This window comes from Onychostoma macrolepis, chromosome 06 (assembly GCF_012432095.1).
Source record: "Onychostoma macrolepis isolate SWU-2019 chromosome 06, ASM1243209v1, whole genome shotgun sequence".
Classification (NCBI taxonomy): Eukaryota; Metazoa; Chordata; class Actinopteri; order Cypriniformes; family Cyprinidae; genus Onychostoma; species Onychostoma macrolepis.
The window spans coordinates 14,822,048-14,842,048 of record NC_081160.1 but is presented as its reverse complement, the minus strand read 5'-3'; the positions used below and the strand labels follow the sequence as shown (position 1 = coordinate 14,842,048).

The window sequence follows — 20,001 nt, the reverse complement described above, 5'->3', positions numbered from 1 at the left end:
AACAACGACAACAACAACAACATTTATGGACCCACGTTTTAGCAATAATTTGAAAATGCTACATTTATTTAGCATATGTATTTACAAAATCACAATATATACAAAACCTCAGGTCAAATCAACAATTGTGCAAACTTTTGGCGTAAATTAATGCCATGAATCTAAAAGAAATAGAACTGAGTTAGGTTGGCTAATCATATTATTGTGATTATATGTTCTTTAAAATAAAAGCCTGGCATAACTGGAAGACTGGGATTATTGGCATCAGATCAGAACTGATGGGAAAGAACCCCAAAATATAATTCAGAATGTACAGAGATTGATGTGAGGAAGATTAAAATACTGGCACCATTAATTATTGTGTTAAAGAAAGACTTTGACTCTTGACCAGCATGCACAACACAACCTTTCAAAGCTTGAACCTTTCGTGTAACAATAGTGCTGTCCTCCACATATCAGTCACATTGACAGTAATTAAAATACATATCATTTATGCTTTTTAATTTTAAACATGTTTTTGATGCTATAAAACCTTCTTATAGAAGGTCCTAAATTTGTAAACATGTATAGTGGGATAAAAGTATAAAACAATGAATGTATCAAAGAAGTGCAAATCATTAAGGTAATGTCAGTTTCTCTGAAACACTTGGTCATATGGCATACATTTTATGTTATACAGACATACACTGCACCTGCATTATACTGTAATAAACAGTTACTCTGTTTTTCTGGTGGAAAATCCAGATGAAAGACCGGCAGCATGTAGAGGATTCTCTTCTTCAAATGCACTTAATGTGTTCATTTTAAGGAACAGGTTGATTGTTGATTGCAGAAAACAAGTTCAAGTAAATCCTACGTCTTTGAGAAACTCAATACCATGACTGCATTAGTGTTAGTGAGTTAGCTGTGTTACACATTAAAATACTTCCTTGTCGACTTGTGATTCACAGATAAAAGTATTTATTGCAGTAAAACCTGCTTGGTGAAGTGTCTTAGCTGATCATTTGATCACATGGCGGCACTACTGCACAGTGCTTTGTTTAAAACACAATACACATACTGCAAGAGTCCAGAACTGGCCTTTATGTGGACAGCAAGCCGATCCTTGTTCGTTTAGTCGATTATTCCAGCAAATGTGTTAATGGGCAGAGTCAATCCTTTGCTCATGTATTTGCTCAGTCCAGCATCACTGTCGCCTTCTGACATGAACTTTGACTTCAAGGATTTTTGAACATAATATCCAGGGTCTCGACATGGAGCAACCTCAATGCTGTGTTAGAAAATATAGTACAATGCAAAGAAATCAATGTTTCATCTAATCTGTATCCCTCTAAGACCAGAAGGTGGCATTTTTTATTCTCTATTCTAATTATAAGCCTTAGTTATTCTTTAAATCAAGTTAATCTAATTTTTTTTTAAGAATACACCACTGTTCGAAAGTTTGGGGTCAGTAAGAGTTTTTTTTTCATACGTAATGCTTTTATTTTGCAAAGATGCATTAAATTAATCCACACAAAAAATTATATTACAAATAATATGCTGTACTTTTAAAATGTGTCAATAATAAAAACTGTTACTTGAGCACCAAATCAACATATTTTAATGATTTATGAAGGAACATGTCACATTGAAGATCGGAGTAATGGCTGCTGGCAATTTGGCTTTACCATCACAGGAATAAATAACATTTTTAAATATATTAAAATAAATAAAAAAACAGTTAATTAAAATAGTAATCATATTTTACAATACTACTCTTTCCATTGTATTTTTGAACAAATAAATGCAGCCTTGGTATAGGGCTGCATAAGAGACGTTTTTCCAAAATAACCTCATACTTTCGAATGGTAGTGTAGGTAATCAATCAAAATGATATCATGAGCAGGAAAGCACTGATTTCTCACCTCTCAACGTTCATAAATGTCCTTCGAAAGTCTTTGTCCAAACGTACTGTGAAAGTTGATTTGTCTGGCGTCTTCAATTTAAAATGGCATGTTCTGATCTTTGTCTCCTAAAAAAAGAAACAAATCACAGCATAAATATCTGAACTTGATCAGATATTAGTTACATTTACTTCTCATGACAGCCAAACTAAAATGCTTCACAGTTACAGTCCAACAACATAAAACTAGAGAGTTAAAAAAAAATCATACAAACATAGATTATCTATCTATCTATCTATCTATATACACACACACACACACACACACACACACACACACACACACACACACACACACACACATATATATATATATATATATATACTGTTTCCAAAAAAGGGAAAAAAAGAAAGAAAGAAAAGCATGTAGTTTCCTCGGGTTGTAGTTTTGGCTTAGCCAGACCTACCGTGATACTCTTTGGCTTTGTGTCATTGAAAGTGACTGTGAGACAGTTGAGATCTACAAAGCGGGAAGTAAAATAGTCATTTATTTAAAATTGTTCAGGTTGAAGTTAATGTTTATCTAAATTGATTAACAAAAACAAATTATGTGTCAAATCATGTAACTTTACCTTCAGTTTTGTTTTGTGGTATTGCTGAAATCTGGGCGCCTGTGGTTCTGAGTGAGAACCCTCTCTCAACCTCCCTGTTGCTTAGCGACACCTAAAAGGAATGTGAAGGGCCATATGAGGTCAACTAAGATTTGCTGGTCACTTAATTTTTAATTCTAGAAAAAAAATCCTGAATGTTTCTTTGTGACTTAAGAACGTCACTGACTGGAAAACCAACCAATCAGCAACATCAGTCACATTATATGTGACTAGGTACATGAAAAATACTCATGATGATAACAACAAAGACAGCGTAAGTGATACTCACTTTTAAGTAGCTAAACGAGATCAGTGCCCCACACAGCTCGGCAGGCATCTTCCTCTGTTTGACAGTGTCTAAGGAAAAAATGTGGGCTGTAAATACTGGCTGAATGAACCGCTGGCCTAAATTTGGGGTGTCAATGACTGTACTTATCCCAAATTTGGTTATTGAATACCTTTAAGTGCAGCTTGGGCCTTTCTAAAGTCTGGAAAATCCACTTCCAGGTCTGTGACAAAAACTTCTTCCGCAGCTTCTTTGGACTTGTCGGAAAAGTAAATCTGCAAAAATAGAATATAAAAACAAGAATGGTATGTTATATTTCAGAGTGTTCTGTAGATCATTCAACAGCTTAAATAAGGACATAAACAGCCTGACCTTCTGAGCTAAATAACTTCAGAAAAAAAACAAACAAACAAAAAAAATGTTTCTTCTACATGCAAACTTACTTGGTGACTAAATTACACTTGAACTCATGACATCATAGCTGGAAAAAAACACCCACTAACTATGTAAAACTGTACAAAAGGGCATTCATTCTCACCTTAATGTAGTAAATGTTGAAGTACACCGGCTGCTGTCCCATACGCACATAATATGAGATGACGTCAGCTAAGAAAAGATCAGATTCTTGTGGTTTGCCTGTGCTGGACTGGAAGATTAAAAATAAAACAAAGCAAACTCATTTGCATTTTAAGTTAATTATAATTCAAAGTTATACTGACATCATTCATCGGGAGAGATGTTTGATGACTCTTGAATGTGCATTTGTAGTGTACTTATGTTTTTTGTGTGTTTTTTTTTAAACTGTACTTGCAGATACAATACATTAAAGAAATAAAAAGAGTAAAATATGAGGCACCACGTAGGATTTAAATCAAACTTCGCTTATCAATACATACATAAAACACGTGCATCTACACCTATAAATTACTCACATATACTGTACATGTATACTATTGGATGTTCAGTATATATATATATATATATATATATATATGAAATACACGTGCACACTAATATGAAATCCATACCAATACACCTTATGTTAGTAATGAATGCATATACACTTGTGAATAACTTGCATATACAGTACATATAAACTTGACTCATGCATATACCTATAGAAACTCGCTTATACGTATAAACTCGATCCATGCATATACACCTACAACACCACACGCACATACATATAGCATGCAGACAAACCTATACATACTCGCATATACATATAAACGTGATCCATGCATATACACCTATAAACACTCGCACATACATAAACTCGATGCGCGCATACACCCATAAATCACTCGCGTATAAAATTCACAAACGTATACAATTCTGATAAGAAAGACGCATGCTTTAGTTGTGTATATACATGTATGCAAGTGATTTCATATGTGGATGTGCGTGAACTTTTCAGTGCAAAAGGAAGGCATTTCAGTGTAAAAGGAAGCAGCGGCACTTCCGGCGGCATCTCCAGATGCTGGGACATTTTAAAATGCTTAAAGTGGCTTAAAGCCGTAAGACAGAGTTTTTAAAATGCCAAACTCAGTAAACACATAATTAATAAATCAAACTATGTACAGTAGCCTATAGAATGATTTATTAATAATTATGTTTATTGAGTATCTTTTAAAAACACTGTTTTAATGCATTAAGCCATGTTAAGCATTTTAAAATGTCTCGGCATCTGGAGATTCCGCTGTAGATGCCACGGTCTGTCTCTGGCATGTGCAGCTACAGTGACATCTCCATCAGCCATGGACTTTCTTCACTGGCCAATTACACAATTTGATGTAATACTTTTTATTTTAAAAACTACATTTCAACAAAATAGAAAGCATTTATCATAAAGTTTATTTTTATGTTTGATATTCGCTGCATTTTCGCCTAGGTTGCTTTAGGGACCCTCTGCAAATTTACTTCACAGTACAAAACAAAGGCCAAGAATTAATTCAAATTAATGTTTACAGCAGGGCTATAGTAAACGCCTAGTGGGCCTAACTGACTGATTATATTTTGCCAATATCTCGCCTTAGACAATACTTCCAATATTTCCCTTACTGTATGTACAGTACACAAGAATTTTACATGAAAAATGAGACACTGTAATTTTTTATTTAAATAATTGTGTACTGTACATATATGAAGGGATGTGTTGGCAAAAACTCACTGTATAAATCACTACATGAGTAATACAAGCTTTACAGTTTGACAATTAGTCATTTTAAATGTTAAAAGTCATTTTGATTAAAATACTTTGGATGTTTTAATCCAGCCGGAGTGTCAGACGGTCCCTTATTCATCAAGCACATAGCACTTCAAAACTTTCTCTGGTTTAAATTTACTGCTACAATACACATTTTTGAATGTTTTTTTTTTTTTTCAAAACCGCCTATACTGTTCCACCAACAGGGTTAATACGTCCGATATATTTTAATTTAAATTACTTTTTTAAATAACACATTGTCAACCTGTAAAGCTTGTATTACTCTTATGATTTATTACAGTGAGTTTAATGCATTAAAACAGTGTTTTTAAAAGACCAAACTCAATAAACAGAATTATTAATAAATCATACTATAGGCTACTGTACATAGTTTGATTTATTAATAATGTGTTTACTGAGTTTGGCATTTTAAAAACTCTGTCTTAACGCATTAAGCCATGTTAAGCGTATTCCTTATGGGAGGAAACGCTGTAATTAAACGCGCTGCGTTCTTATTCTTGACTCATCTGCTTGTCTGTACATCGTATGCTTTATTAATAATGTGTTTATTGAGTTTGGTCTTTTAGAAACACTGTTTTAATGCATTAAGCCACGCTAAGCGTTTTAAAATGCCCCGGCATCTGGAGAAGCCGCCGGAAGTGCTCTTTTACACTGAAATGCCTTCCGTTTGCACTGAAAAGTTCACGCACATCCACATATGAAATCACTTGCATATATGTATATACACAACTAAAGCATGCGTATTTCTTATCAGAATTGTATACGTTTGTGAATTTTATTTTGTATGTTTATGCGAGTGATTTATGGGTGTATGCGCGCATCAAGTTTATGTATGTGTGAGTGTTTATAGGTGTGTATGCATGGATCAAGTTTATATGTATATGCGAGTATGTATAGGTTTGTCTGCATGCAGCGAGTTTATATGTATGTGGGTGATTCTTAGACTATGGGCACTTTTATGTTCTTTGGTCATATTTTTAAAAATACATATAATTTTGGACAAATTCCTCTTTCTTTGTCAAACTAACAATAAAACCACCTTTAAAACTTTTTACTACCTTTCTATTATGATTTTTTCATACTTTTCAACCTCCTTATAGGTGTCAAAATCGATGTTTTCTCTTTGTTGCACACCCAGACTTTTAAACTTCAACAATGAAAATACAGTTTAAAAATATGACTTATCTGGTAACTATTAATGTACCTGAATTAAGCACTAGTAAAATAATTAAAATACATTATAGTATTTAATGTGAGACCACTATCAATATTACTTTTTATACAAAATATAGCTGTCGCACAGTATTGGTGTCATTTCCACCACAACACTGTAATGTCCCTTTAAAAAGTTTGTGTGAAAGATTGGTTTCTATGCAAATGTTCAGTGACATCAGAGCACATGTTGGACATGGAGGAAATTTAAATTTTCATCAACAAATGGAAGAAAAATCAAGGTAAATATTGCTTGATCAGTTAATATATTTATTCTACGTCATTTCCAAGCATACTGTACCTTCAAGGGTGTTTTTAAAAAGCTAAAAATTTTAAGTTAAATAAAGAGTATTTTGCATACATGAAATGCTAAGTATTAATTCAAAGCTAATCAGTGAAGCTATCTTCCATTTTTTCACAACAAACTACAGAAATATCATTTCCACCACAGTCATTTCCACCACACTGCCTCTGTGGTGGAAATGACATTTATGGTTACAAAGTACAATTGATATGTTTAATGACTTTGTGAATTGAGTTTAATGAGTGTGATGAGTTTAGGACTTTTTCTAATAAATATCTCTGCTGTTTCTCTACATTCACGTTAATTCATTGTCATTTCCACAACACCCTGTCATTTCCACCACCACCCTGTCATTTCCATCACCACACATTTTTTTTAAATATTGAAAAAGTTCTCATCACACATTAAAAATGTATCCACAATTTATGAGATCATGCTTTACTTAATATAAAAATTCAAGTTATTTATTTTCTAATAAGCAAACCAGTATTAAATTTCAGAGTGTGACAGGTGTACAGTTCCTTAAGGCAGTTTATCTCATTGACAAATGTATAATTATTGTACATTGTGGAAAAACTGGTAAAACTAGGTAGAAAAATTATCTTAGACAATTCTTGAGTGGCATAAGTTATTCTATTTTTAAATAACAGCTGTATATTGGGATGTGGTGGAAATTACATTTGTTCATTGCAGGTCAGAAAAATGTAAAATATTAACAATTTCTCTTGTAATCTAAGTTTGTCCTCTTACATACCTTAAAACTAGACAAATTATTTAAACTTATGAGACTGTTACGTGACTTTTGAACAAGTTTTTTTTATTCAACTTCACAAAGCTAAAAGTGTGGTGTTGTAGGTGTATATGCATGGATCGAGTTTATACGTATAATAAGCGAGTTTCTATAGGTGTATGCATGCGTCAAGTTTATATGTATATGCAAGTTATTCACAAGTGTATATGCATTCATTACTAACATAAGGTGTATTGGTATGGATTTTATATTAGTGTGCACGTGTATTTCATATATATATATATATATATATATATTGAACACCCAATAGTATGCATGTATATGTGAGTAATTTATAGGTGTATATGCACGTGTTTTATGTATGTACTGATAAGCGAAGTTTGATTTAAATCCTACGTGGCGCCTCATAAAAAAGCATGCTAAAGTTCAGCATTTAATATAAACTAAACTAATTAATATAACTATAATGTATAACCATAATATTTTCATTTACTTGCAATTAAGACAAAAACATTAGGCTACATTTAATTTGCACTTAAGTACAGTCTTTTAGAGTATTTTTTCTGTCATGTGTACTCTTAAGCATTTAAAAAATATGCCTATCTGCAGAAATGTCATGAACATGGTAATGTAAATATATTTGGGATTAAACTCTGTCATTGATTCACAAACTTAATATACAAACAGCCAAACAAATTTGGAAAAAAATGAATGTGTAAGCCAAATTGGCAAGGGGGACATATTTTTCACAATGAACAGTTGCTAGCTTTGCATTTACACAAGGAAATGCTCAAAAAAAATACCTGAAAGAGAAACTTTCAAACTTCCTCATTCCATACTGACTGACTTAATCTGCTAAAAATTCATGTATGCTCATATTTCTTACCCAAGTATGGCAAATATGCTAAATATCTACTCATCTTTTGACATACCATTCTTGCAAGATCAGGAATCATCTGGCCAAGACTACAGACATTGCAGTCGTACCACAGATCCACCATTCCAAGATAAGAGCCCAGAGAACAGATGTTATTGCTTGTAGAGGGCACATTCTCCTAAAACAGATATTCTGTAAGATCATGCTACTTCTGCTAAAATGGAAGACACTTTTTTTTTAATGAAAGTAATACAGTGCACAATGCACAAGTATTCATCTCAGTACACTTGCTGAAGTTTCCACTTAAAGGGAAGGAAAGGGTATTCACCTTCACAGGAGAGGCTGTAGACGACTGGCGAGTAACAGGGATGTAGTACATCTGTAGGTTGACTTTCATAGTAAGAAACCGTCTCCTGGCTTCCCGTTTCCTGCAAAGCAAAACCAAAATGTTGCTGTCGAAACTTAAATTATCAATCATCACAGAACCCTAAACACAAAAGTGTGAAAGCATTTAGGGATCTGATGGTTTTAGAACAAGGAAACATACTGAAAACTTCCTAATTACAGAGAAATAAGAGGCTTCTTCAATAGACAGACAATAACTGAAGTGATCAGTTTGTAGGGTCTGTACAGTATGTTTACTCTATACCAACCCCACAAGCCAAGTTACTTATAATCGACAGTTCATTTGAATGTTGTCACTGTTTTAAGCCTTTTTCAGGAATATTAACTTGTCCCCTTCAAGTCAAGTAATTCCAAAAATGTCAGAAACAACTGTCCAAACAACTGTATAACATTATGATGATCAAGCCTCATTAAAAGGATGAAATTACTGAAGAGAGAAACCTTATTAAAGGGTTAGTTCACCCAAAAATGAAAATTAGCCCATGATTTACTCACCCTCAAGGCATCCATGGTGTATATGACTTTCTTCTTTCAGATGACAGATTCTTTCATACGACAGTTAGCGCTAGCTAGCTAGAGAAAACGGTTAATAGCGTTTTAAATATGGATAATTTTCTTTAAAAAAAACGCATCGATTTGTTACAGGAGGCCTTTATTCAACCCCCAGAGCCATGTGAGGCACTTTTTTATTATGGATGGATGCACTTTATTGAACTTCTTTTGGACTGTTGAACGAAAACACCCACCCACTGCCATTATAAAGCATGGAAGTGTCAGGACATTTTTTTTTAATATAACTCCGATTGGATTCCTCTGAAAGAAGAAAATCATATACACCTTGAGGGTGAGTAAATCATGGGCTAATTTTTGGGTGAACTAACCCATTAAATAGTTTAGTGAAATCTTTTATCATTATTTCTAAGAAGAAAAAAACATCACTCTTATTGATATAAAAATATATATATATATATTTGGTATAACCAACAAAATCATGTGGTGCAGAAAATATCAGATATTTTACATGATTGTGATATGGCAAGGTTAGTTCATGTTAAAAAATGTCATGAAAATGTAATGACATTTCTGAATTAATTTACATTACTGGTGCACAATGTACTTTTTAAAAAATAATGTATTGTAAAAATATGTTATTATGTTATTACTTTTTAATTGATGGTTATATCACATCATTAACACTCTCATTTCTCTTTGAGTGAAACAATATCAAATATCACAGATGACATAATGTTTCATACCTTAACCAGTAGTATGCTCTGGCTAGCCTTCCCACTGCCCGATCATCTCCCATCACCACTATTTTAGCAGTGTAGTCCCGGTCTTCCTTGGGCAAGGTGGTACTACTATTTCCTGCTCTCCTCTGCAGTGTGCCACTGCTGCCAGCGGTGCCTGTCTCCTCCAGTGCGTCCTGCATCAGAGCCATGCTGTCGGTGACAGACGGCTTCACCTTAATTCCTCCACGCCGTGACAGTCGCCCACTGGTAATTTCAGGCTTTAAAGTTTTTCCTCCAGGAAATTCCATGTCAGATGCCTCAGTTCCCTGCATGTCACGCTCTATACCACTGTCCGTAGACATGACAGAGTACCGTGGCATGTCTGAGTTGAGGTCTGTGGGTAAGTCAGACATATAAAAGTCCTCTGAACTCATCAGGCTTTCACTGAACGATCCGGAACGGATGAATTTGGCCAGTTCTCTCCCTGTGGGCAGACAGGATGAAAAGAAATGTTGTATTTTAGTGATTAACCTAAACTCTCTTGGGTTTAGATGAGTTCATGTATGCTGAGATCTATTTCTATATGATCTAACCCTAAATTTTTTTTTTTTGCTGTACTCGAATGTCTTATTTTACTTTAATAAAAGTACTTATGTTTGTGTTTATGTTTCCTGAAAAAAATACAAATAAAATTTTACAGTTAAGTAATCTCACTGGTATCTCCTTTAGAATATCAGATCTCAACAATGTCACAAACTATGCTCAGATTCACCAAGACACCAAAGCCTGCAGTCATTTATCAATCAATCATTGTAAAAGGCTATTAAAACTAACACACACACTAACAAAAGAAAGCAAATCAGTAGCTGGGACAAAGGCATGGAGAGTTAAGGACACTCAATTTCACATTTGGCGCAAGTTCAAATCCACTTTTTTCCAATTCCAAACGTATTCCTATCACATATTAGCATGTTTAATTGTCCTATGAGGACACCTTTACTGATCTGCAGGTTAGGGGTAGGTATATAAGCAGGCTTTAGGGATAGGGATAAGTAAGGTCCCAACAAGGAAGCATTCATTTATGATTTTAATCATTATGCAATGAATATGTTATTACTGCATACTGTTTTACTGTTTTACTACAATACACTGAGGTGCAAATAGCATCTGGAACTTTTTGTAAATAGCAACTAATTTGAATTATTACTCATTATGCAACACTATTAGTACAATTAGCCCCTGCCAAAACATTTTAGTAAATGAATCCCACTTACAGAGCTCCTCCTCCTCCCACCACTGATGGAAACTCATCTCCGGATTGGGAAGCGGAACATCGCACAGGGAGCCGCTGGACAATAGACCTGAAACCCAAAACCGTCACAATGACACCACAAACAAATCCTGCTTCCTGATCCGGCTACACAAGTTGGATATCAAAAAAGGAGGAAAAAATAAAAAATATCTAGGTCTTTTATTAGAGGAAAAAAGTTATTTTGGTACAGATGGAGTTGGCCAAGAGTGTTTGTTTGTGTTTGTGAGAGAGTGTAGATAAGAATATAGAAACAGTGCAGAATAGAATAGTTTTATAGTGTACCTTTCTTGGTGTCACGGAGGATCTGTATATATAACTCTTGTAGTTTCTGTCTGGTCTGACCCCGATCACCTCTGTTACTGTCTGTGCTCTGGTCTACTGTTGCAAGCACTTCATTAAAGTACGACTCCACATCCTGGTCCATATCCTGACATATGCACAGACAGATGATCAGACACACAAACACTTACACAGAAAGCCACACAGCATGAAATCACACATGCAGATGCACACACAAACATATAGCCATAATTCAGACAGACACACATGGGATATCCTGTTCTGTTGCTTTGAGTTTTCTGAAAATAAACTGCAGACAGCTAACGTGTGGACAGAGACAGAGAGATGCTGACCTGCACTAAATGCTCACCCTTTTCTACATCATCGTATAGTCTCACAACTAAAATTATAGAGTACTTAGGCTGTTATACACAGGTTAAATGTAGGTACAGACTATTTTCCTTTCATTTAGAATAATTAATCCTTTCTCTTCACATAAACATAAAAGCAGAGGGACAGTTTTGACTAAGAGCAAAATGGCATGTTGCTCTATGTCCCTGGAATTTATTTCTGATTCACAGCTGGTTGCTGTGACAAAATGTAGCATCTGAATATTTGCCCTATTGACCCATACTCATGCAGAAGCCTGTGATAAATGATGCTGCCTAGAAAACATCAATTCAATGCATCCTTTCTGAATAAAATTAATTTATTTTTAAAAATCGTATTGATCCCAAACTTCTTGAATTAAACCTAGCTTATATTACATTGTTTTACCAGATATGTTCAACAAACAATGAAAAAAGTGCAGAAATGTTCTTGCATGATTTATGCAGCATCATAATGTTTTAACTCTGTATGCATTACTTGGATACTTAGATATTCATTAGTCAGTTTCAGGATCTAAGATTTGCTAGTGAAATTCTTGGCTATGCTAGTTCACAAATAGCTTTTCTAGACAACATCACTGACCTGCAAAGCATCATTGAGAGAGGGCCCGTGACAATCCTCTCCCAGTGCCGCCTGAAGACTGTGCTGCACTACACAGCGCATCAAACTCAACGGGTTCCGGAACATTCCTTGAGCCTCAATGTCAGCCTTCAGTACAGTGCTGAGAGACTCGGAAAATACTGCAGGATCCGCAAACACAAACACCCTGAACAGAGAGAGAGAAACATAGATCTGATTCACTTCTAACTGGGCGGACATGAGGTTTATTTGATAAAGCTTCCTGCTGACTTCAGCAGCCGCATCAACCTCAACCTCATGTAGACTGGAAGCAATTTATTACCAGTTCAAAACATTCAACAATATGATAACAGGCTTTGAAATATTTGGATGCACAACATATTAAAACGGTTGCCTTCACAAATAATTACTATGCCGGTTTTCCCCATCTTCTCCTATGTTATGTGGTGTTAAGGCACACCTAGACCAACTAAACAAATACAGGTGCATCTCAATAAATTAGAATGTCGTGGAAAGGTTTGTTTATTTCAGTAATTCAACTCAAATTGTGAAACTCGTGTATTAAATAAATTCAATGCACACAGATTGAAGTAGTGCTCAGCACCCGTTTACTTGCACTCTCTATTAACAAACTACATCCCCTCCAGAAATCTGAGATCTGCTAGTGAGCGACGCCTCGTGATACCATCACAGAGAGGCGCAAAATCACTCTCTAGATCATTCTCATTCACCATTCCTGGCTGGTGGAACGATCTTCCCACCTCTATCCGGAATGCTGGATCCCTGTCAATCTTCAAGCAACAACTGAAAACTCATCTCTTTCGACAGCACTTGACTTCATCCTAAACTTAAAAAAAAAAAAAAAAAAAAAATTATCTTTACTTATTCCTTCCTTTGGTAGTTTGTATTTATTTGAACAATGTCTGAGACTTGGTGTTGCAAGCACTTCGTATGTCTGATTGCCTCTTCAAGATTAATCGCTCGATGTATTCCCCAATTGTAAGTCGCTTTGGATAAAAGCGTCTGCTAAATGACTAAATGTAAATGTAAATGTAAATGTAGTTTGTCTTTGGTTCTTTTAATTGTGATGATTTTGGCTCACATTTAACAAAAACAATTCACTATCTCAACAAATTAGAATATGGTGACATGCCAATCAACTAATCAACTCAAAACACCTGCAAAGGTTTCCTGAGCCTTCAAAATGGTCTCTCAGTTTGGTTCACCAGGCTACACAATCATGGGGAAGACTGCTGATCTGACAGTTGTCTAGAATACAATTATTGACACCCTTCACAAGGAGGGTAAGCCACAAACATTCATTGCCAAAGAAGCTGGCTGTTCACAGAGTGCTGTATCCAAGCATGTTAACAGAAAGTTGAGTGGAAGGAAAAAGTGTGGAAGAAAAGATGCACAACCAACCGAGAGAACCGCAGCCTTATGAGGATTATCAAGCAAAATCGATTCAAGAATTTGGGTGAACTTCACAAGGAATGGACTGAGGCTGGGGTCAAGGCATCAAGAGCCACCACACACAGACATGTCAAACAATTTGGCTACAGTTGTCGTATTCCTCTTGTTAAGCCACTCCTGAACCACAGACGATGTCAGAGGCGTCTTACCTGGGCTAAGGAGAAGAAGAACTGGACTGTTGCCTGGTGGTCCAAAGTCCTCTTTTCAGATGAGAGCAAGTTTTGTATTTCATTTGGAAACCAACGTCCTAGAGTCTGGAGGAAGGATGGAGAAGCTCATAGCCCAAGTTTCTTGAAGTCCAGTGTTAAGTTTCCACAGTCTGTGATGATTTGGGGTGCAATGTCATCTGCTGGTGTTGGTCCATTGTGTTTTTTGAAAACCAAAGTCACTGCACCCGTTTACCATGAAATTTTGGAGCACTTCATGCTTCCTTCTGCTGACCAGCTTTTTAAAGATGCTGATTTCATTTTCCAGCAGGATTTGGCACCTGCTTACACTGCCAAAAGCACCAAAGGTTGGTTAAATGACCATGGTGTTGGTGTGCTTGACTGGCCAGCAAACTCACCAGACCTGAACCCCATAGAGAATCTATGGGCTATTGTCAAGAGGAAAATGAGAAACAAGAGACCAAAAAATGCAGACGAGCTGAAGGCCACTGTCAAAGAAACCGGGGCTTCCATACCACCTCAGCAGTGCCACAAACTGATCACCTCCATGCCACGCCAAATTGAGGCAGTAATTAAAGCAAAAGGAGCCCCTACCAAGTATTGAGTACATATACAGTAAATGAACATACTTTCCAGAAGGCCAACAATTCACTAAAAATGTTTTTTTTTTTATTGGTCTTATGAAGTATTCTAATTTGTTGAATTGGTGGGTTTTTGTTAAATGTGAGCCAAAATCATCAAAATTAAAAGAACCAAATACTTAAACTACTTCAGTCCGTGTGCATTGAATTTATTTAATACACAAGTTTCACAATTTGAGTTGAATTACTGAAATAAATGAACTTTTCCATGACATTCTAATTTATTGAGATGCACCTGTAATTTGTTTTTGTTTTTTTCTCATAACAAGCCCTGGCAACAATCGTTTCCTTGTTGTCTTCTAGTCTTAACTATGATTATAGCTTTAGATAATTAAAAACCCTCATTCTAAAGTGTTCCAAAGCTGAAAAATCTGGTATTACAGGTTTCAACAATTAGTAAGCACAGAAACTCCACTGAAAGATATACTGTCAAATGCAAAAGTAATATAAACAACACTTTAAAAAGAAAGATTAGGTCCCTGATTGCTCCGAAAAGACAAATGGCACTAGACTTTTTCTATAAATAATTGTGTTATTAATTGTGTTTATTAATAATAAAAAACAAAAAAAAGCTCCAGCAATCTGTAGCTCACATGAAACAACACCACAACACAAACAACAACTATCTAATCAATTCTAATGAACACAATCAAGTCTTGCCCTACGTTTTTCTCCTACTGGAGATACAGTTTCACAATTTCTGTTTTATGCCGACTTTATTGTATCGATCATATTATACTGTCTACATTTTAAACAATATTTCTATTGTTTCTAATAAACTTATATTGTTAAACAGTGTATGTGCTACATTTGCCACTTATTTTTTATATAAAGATTTAAAAAACATTTAAACATTTTAAATATGACTTTAGTGAAGTGTTCAATACGTTTTGAGATCACATTGACACAGAGCCACTGACTCACCTCTCCTGCTGAGGATAGTGTTCATTTTTCAGATTGTGTTCTGCAATGATCATTTTCTGATACAGAAGGCCTATGAGAAAAGAAAAAATGCACATCAGACTCACAGGGATCATGTTTTCTTGACTTTAATGACTAGAAGCCAAAAGAAAAACTAAGATCAGGAGAGTTGCTTATCATATTGTCTTTGAGAAAAGAAACAAACCTGGAGCAAGTCGTTCTGCTTTCATTTGCCCAGCATAACTAAGGCCCACAGTGCAGTACGGCTGAGGCAGAGTCAACAACCTCTTGCAGAAGTCATAAACTCTTTTATAGAGGTCATCAGGTATGTGTACTGTCTGCAAAGAAACACACAGATGTCATACCGGATGTTGGTGGCTTCTACAGTCTTTGTTTAGCATACAAGGGGACCTGATATTCTGACAAGAATGGATAGATGATAACAAAATGTTCATTTTAAAACAAATGTTTTTCAGAGGGTGTAAATTGATTGAACTGAGTAACATTTTTCTGGAAATGACACTTCTGTGTGTAAGTGAACAAACCAAGACATCTTAAACCAGGTAAATGAGCCAATGTCTAAAACAGTGCTTTTCATCTGGTTGGTCTGTTCTGATATGTTTGCTAAATATGCTATATAAGTTCAAATAAAAAAAAAAAAAAATCATAATATATTAACACATTTCAATGTTTGATCAAAGAAAATTTTGTGCAATGAACAATGTCGGCGCTGTCTTTAATCCCCACTTGATGAAATATCTGGATCCTGATTCAAAACCAGCTGAGAATCACTAGTTTAAAAGTAAAATTAAGGTCAGTTAAAAGCTATAAGAGTAGCCATCCTATCTCTTACCTGCATAACAGCATATATGAGTGTATTAAGTAGAGGAATGAGATGTTTCTTGCAGTCAGTTCTTTCAGCCTGTATATGAAAAGAAGGAAAATTATGTTTACTATCTATCCATCCAATCATTCACTAATTCATATAAATCATTCTATAAGCCATTCACAGACCACAGCTGTTCTTTAAAATCATCTTTAATTATGTGTTGATTAACTGTTATTAGTAGTTAATTATCCAGTCACACTTTATATTAGGTGGTCTTAACTACTATGTACTTAGATCAAAAAGTAAGTACAATGTACTTATTGTGTTCATACTGTATTGTAAAACACATTTGCTGCTATTGAGGTGGGATACGGGTAAGTTTAGGGACAGGTTTGGTGGTATGGGTCAACGGTGTAATTCTAAATGTAATTACAGAAATTAATTACACATGTAATTACATATAGATATTTTTTAAAATATAACTACAATGTAAACACATGTATGTACGCAATAAGTGCATTGTACCAAATGATTAATTTAAATGTAAGTACATTAGTAGTTAAGGCCACCTAAAATAAAGTGGGACCAATTATCCTATAATTATGAACTATTATTATAATAAATGAACTCTTTATAGTGACAGTAGCAACAGATAATCATTTCAAGCTTCTCAGGTAAGACCTTCAAATAACACTGTCATAATAAACACTAAATATAGTAATGGCATTTAGGTCATACTAACTGAACATGCTTGAACTATTTTGTCAGCTACTAAAATGGGAATTGTAATGCTATATTTCAACAAGCATTATGCCATAGAAACTGGTGACTCACTCTTTCTAGTTCCTTGATGGCCACTCTCACCAAAACCAGACTTCTGAGAGAACTGTCCTGCACTTTCTTATGTAAAGTCCATCTCAGCATCCCTGCAGAATGAACAAAAATGAACAGCTCTTATATACACAAAACTAGAATATGTATGCAACAAATTTTGTGCATTGATACTGCCACTTGAAACTGGCACCCCAGCTGTTGCATGATACTGATGCTTACAGAGTAGAGTTTTTGACATGGCCTTTGTACGCAACATGAACAGATGACACTAACGATTAAACTGCAGATTGTGGTTCTTAAAGAAACCATGTCTTTTTTAGCCTTTTTTGTCTTTTTCTTTGCATAGCATGTATGGCAGTCTAGTGCATCTAGGTTTGGTCTTCAGGTGTGTTCTTTTGTTGGGTGTAATCTTTAAGTGTGAGTCATACCTTTGTTGACAGCTGTTTGCTGAACGTCCGTTTCTCTCATAATGGTTAGCAGGCTACGGTAGATTTCGGATTCAATGGCAGCATATTCAGCTTTTTAAAGAGAAGCCGATAACATAGCATTTGAATGCTGATATAAATCAATTTATATATGTAAGATACTCTACCGTTCAAAAGTTTGGGGTCAAAGTTCATTAAATACTGTTTTTAACTGTTATAACTGAAGACTGGAGTAATGGCTACTGAAATTTCAGCTTTGCCATCACTGGAATAAATTACATTTTAAAATTTGATTAAAATATAAAACAGTTATTTTAAATTGTAATAATATTTCACAATACTATTGTTTTATATCCTTTGTAAGCATGAGATTTCTTTCAAAAACATAAAAAAAAAAAGAAGTTATTGTCCCCAAATTTTAAATGGTACAGTATATTTTAAAGTATCAAATGGATAATCAAATATTAAAATAGTGATTTGTCACCTTTTGTTATTTATAATTTACTCAAAGTTTCTCCAAAAGGTGTAACTCTTACCTGCCGAGTCCCCGACATTAATACTGCTAGAATTTCTCCAGGATGCCATGCTGTGGCTTGGTCCTTACATAATGAGGTAAATGGAAAAAATCACCACTGTGACTGCTGACACAAAGACAAAAAATATTCAAAAAATGACTAAATAAAATTAAAAGAGAAAATGAACACATTACATTTACAGTTTACTAAATTCTGGCGTCATTTACTCACTCTCATGTTCCATTTCTTTCTTCTGCAGAACACCTAAGAACATAATGTGTGGAACATCTGGGTCCAAACAACATTGGGCTACATTGAATGATACAAAATACTTTTTTTTTGTTCTCCACAGAAGAAAGAAATGCATCCAGGATTGGAATGACACAATCACGAGTAAATGTTTTGCTGAACTACCCACTTCATGATGCTGAAATTTAATCTTACTTAACTTGTTATATTTTTGAGCTTATAAAACACAGTAGATAATAGCAAGTTATTTTGGGCATGATTATATGCAACAGTAAACTGTTTACAGTAACTGATAGCTAAGTTTGTTTTCCAAAAAGCAAACACACTCGGACATGTCCATGGCAAACAGCCTCAGGTGCACTTTTACCCACTACTGATTACACAAGAAAACTTCCCCTTCATTTCACCCTCTCAGACATGGTTTATAACTGACCAGCAACGCAATGCTCCGTTGCTAAGGCACTTTTAAGTCACAACAGAATCTAGAAACTAGAAAGAGGAAAGGGAAAAGGAGAGAAAAAAACAATACTACGATAAAAAGCCAGAACGAGGGCAAAAAAGCATGTAAACCAAATAAAAGAAACTAAACAAGGGGCCCTTTTTAGTGACCGACACAGCTCGTAATTATGCAACTTTCCGACAGCTTGTTTTTTCAGTGCTAAGAAGCACATTTCACAGGTTACCTCCAGTAAGCAGCAACTGTCTGTTAGTACAATAAAATGTTGAAGTCTACTGAAGAAAAAGAAGTCTACTGCCTTACCTTTCGTCCTTGTGAGACTATCAGTGGACTACATCATATGCCACATGTATAAAAACTTGCGCTGGCCAAACAGTCAGAGTGAGAGCTGTACACCGTGTAACACTTCCTCTAACTGCTGCGGCTGTCACTGAGGACAACTGCAACTCTGACTCAAAGCTGAGTGAATGTGAGGGAGGGACGAGAAAGAGAGAGAGAGAGAGAGAGAGAGACAGTTTGACAGAGGTATGGCAGAGGAAAGTTTAGAAGGAGGATCAGGGGAGAAAGAGCGGCTGAATGTTTGAACGAAGCGTGCAGCGTGGGTGTGTGGACACACTGAAGGGAAAGTCCTTTGAATATGTTGGTTTAATTTGTCATTCTAATCACAACCAACACCCTGATTCAGATTTTGGACAAGTTCAGCATGAACGTTCATAGCCAAACAATGTGACGCATGTGATGTGATGTGTGGTTTGCATAAGCCTAGTGCTGCAGAACGGCAAAACTAGCATGCAAAGATTAAGCCCCTGATCCTGCACAAAAAGGCATTGAACAAGTGAAGAGAAACAGGGTCAAGAGCGCTGTATCAGCACAGAAAGCAGCTCGCTGAACCACAGGCTTCCTGTCACTCACTTGGCCCTCACTCTCAGAGAGACAGTAGATGACAGGACCTGACACATATCCTGTCCCCATAAATGTGGGGGTGGACCACACACATGGCTGAGATATATTTAGAGCCAGTCGAGAGAGAGAAAGTTATGCTTAGAAATTTTTACTTTCTCACTTTATGTTCAGTCTTTACTTCTACTTAGAGATAATGCCTCT

General features: G+C 35.4%; 1 protein-coding gene across 2 annotated transcripts; it reads right to left on the bottom strand.

Moving 5' to 3' along the window:
* Positions 1-48: 48 nt before the first annotated feature.
* On the bottom strand, positions 49-19,824 carry LOC131542066 (phosphoinositide 3-kinase regulatory subunit 6). 2 transcript variants are annotated; one of them, XM_058778359.1, is made up of 20 exons: positions 19,201-19,824; positions 18,213-18,317; positions 17,680-17,769; positions 17,252-17,343; positions 16,442-16,510; positions 15,794-15,926; positions 15,592-15,661; positions 12,390-12,573; positions 11,421-11,565; positions 11,101-11,187; positions 9,851-10,310; positions 8,518-8,617; positions 8,245-8,367; positions 3,357-3,464; positions 2,991-3,093; positions 2,822-2,889; positions 2,515-2,605; positions 2,350-2,402; positions 1,905-2,011; positions 49-1,270 (listed from the first exon to the last, which is right to left on the bottom strand). In XM_058778359.1, exons 2-20 carry the CDS (start codon positions 18,259-18,261, stop codon positions 1,114-1,116), a joined length of 2,289 nt encoding a protein of 762 aa, XP_058634342.1. In that variant the 5' UTR covers positions 18,262-18,317; positions 19,201-19,824; the 3' UTR covers positions 49-1,113. The 2 variants fall into 2 exon arrangements, with proteins under 2 accessions (XP_058634342.1, XP_058634343.1); XM_058778360.1 differs by having other exon boundaries at positions 18,213-18,314.
* Between the last annotated feature and the right edge of the window lie 177 nt (positions 19,825-20,001).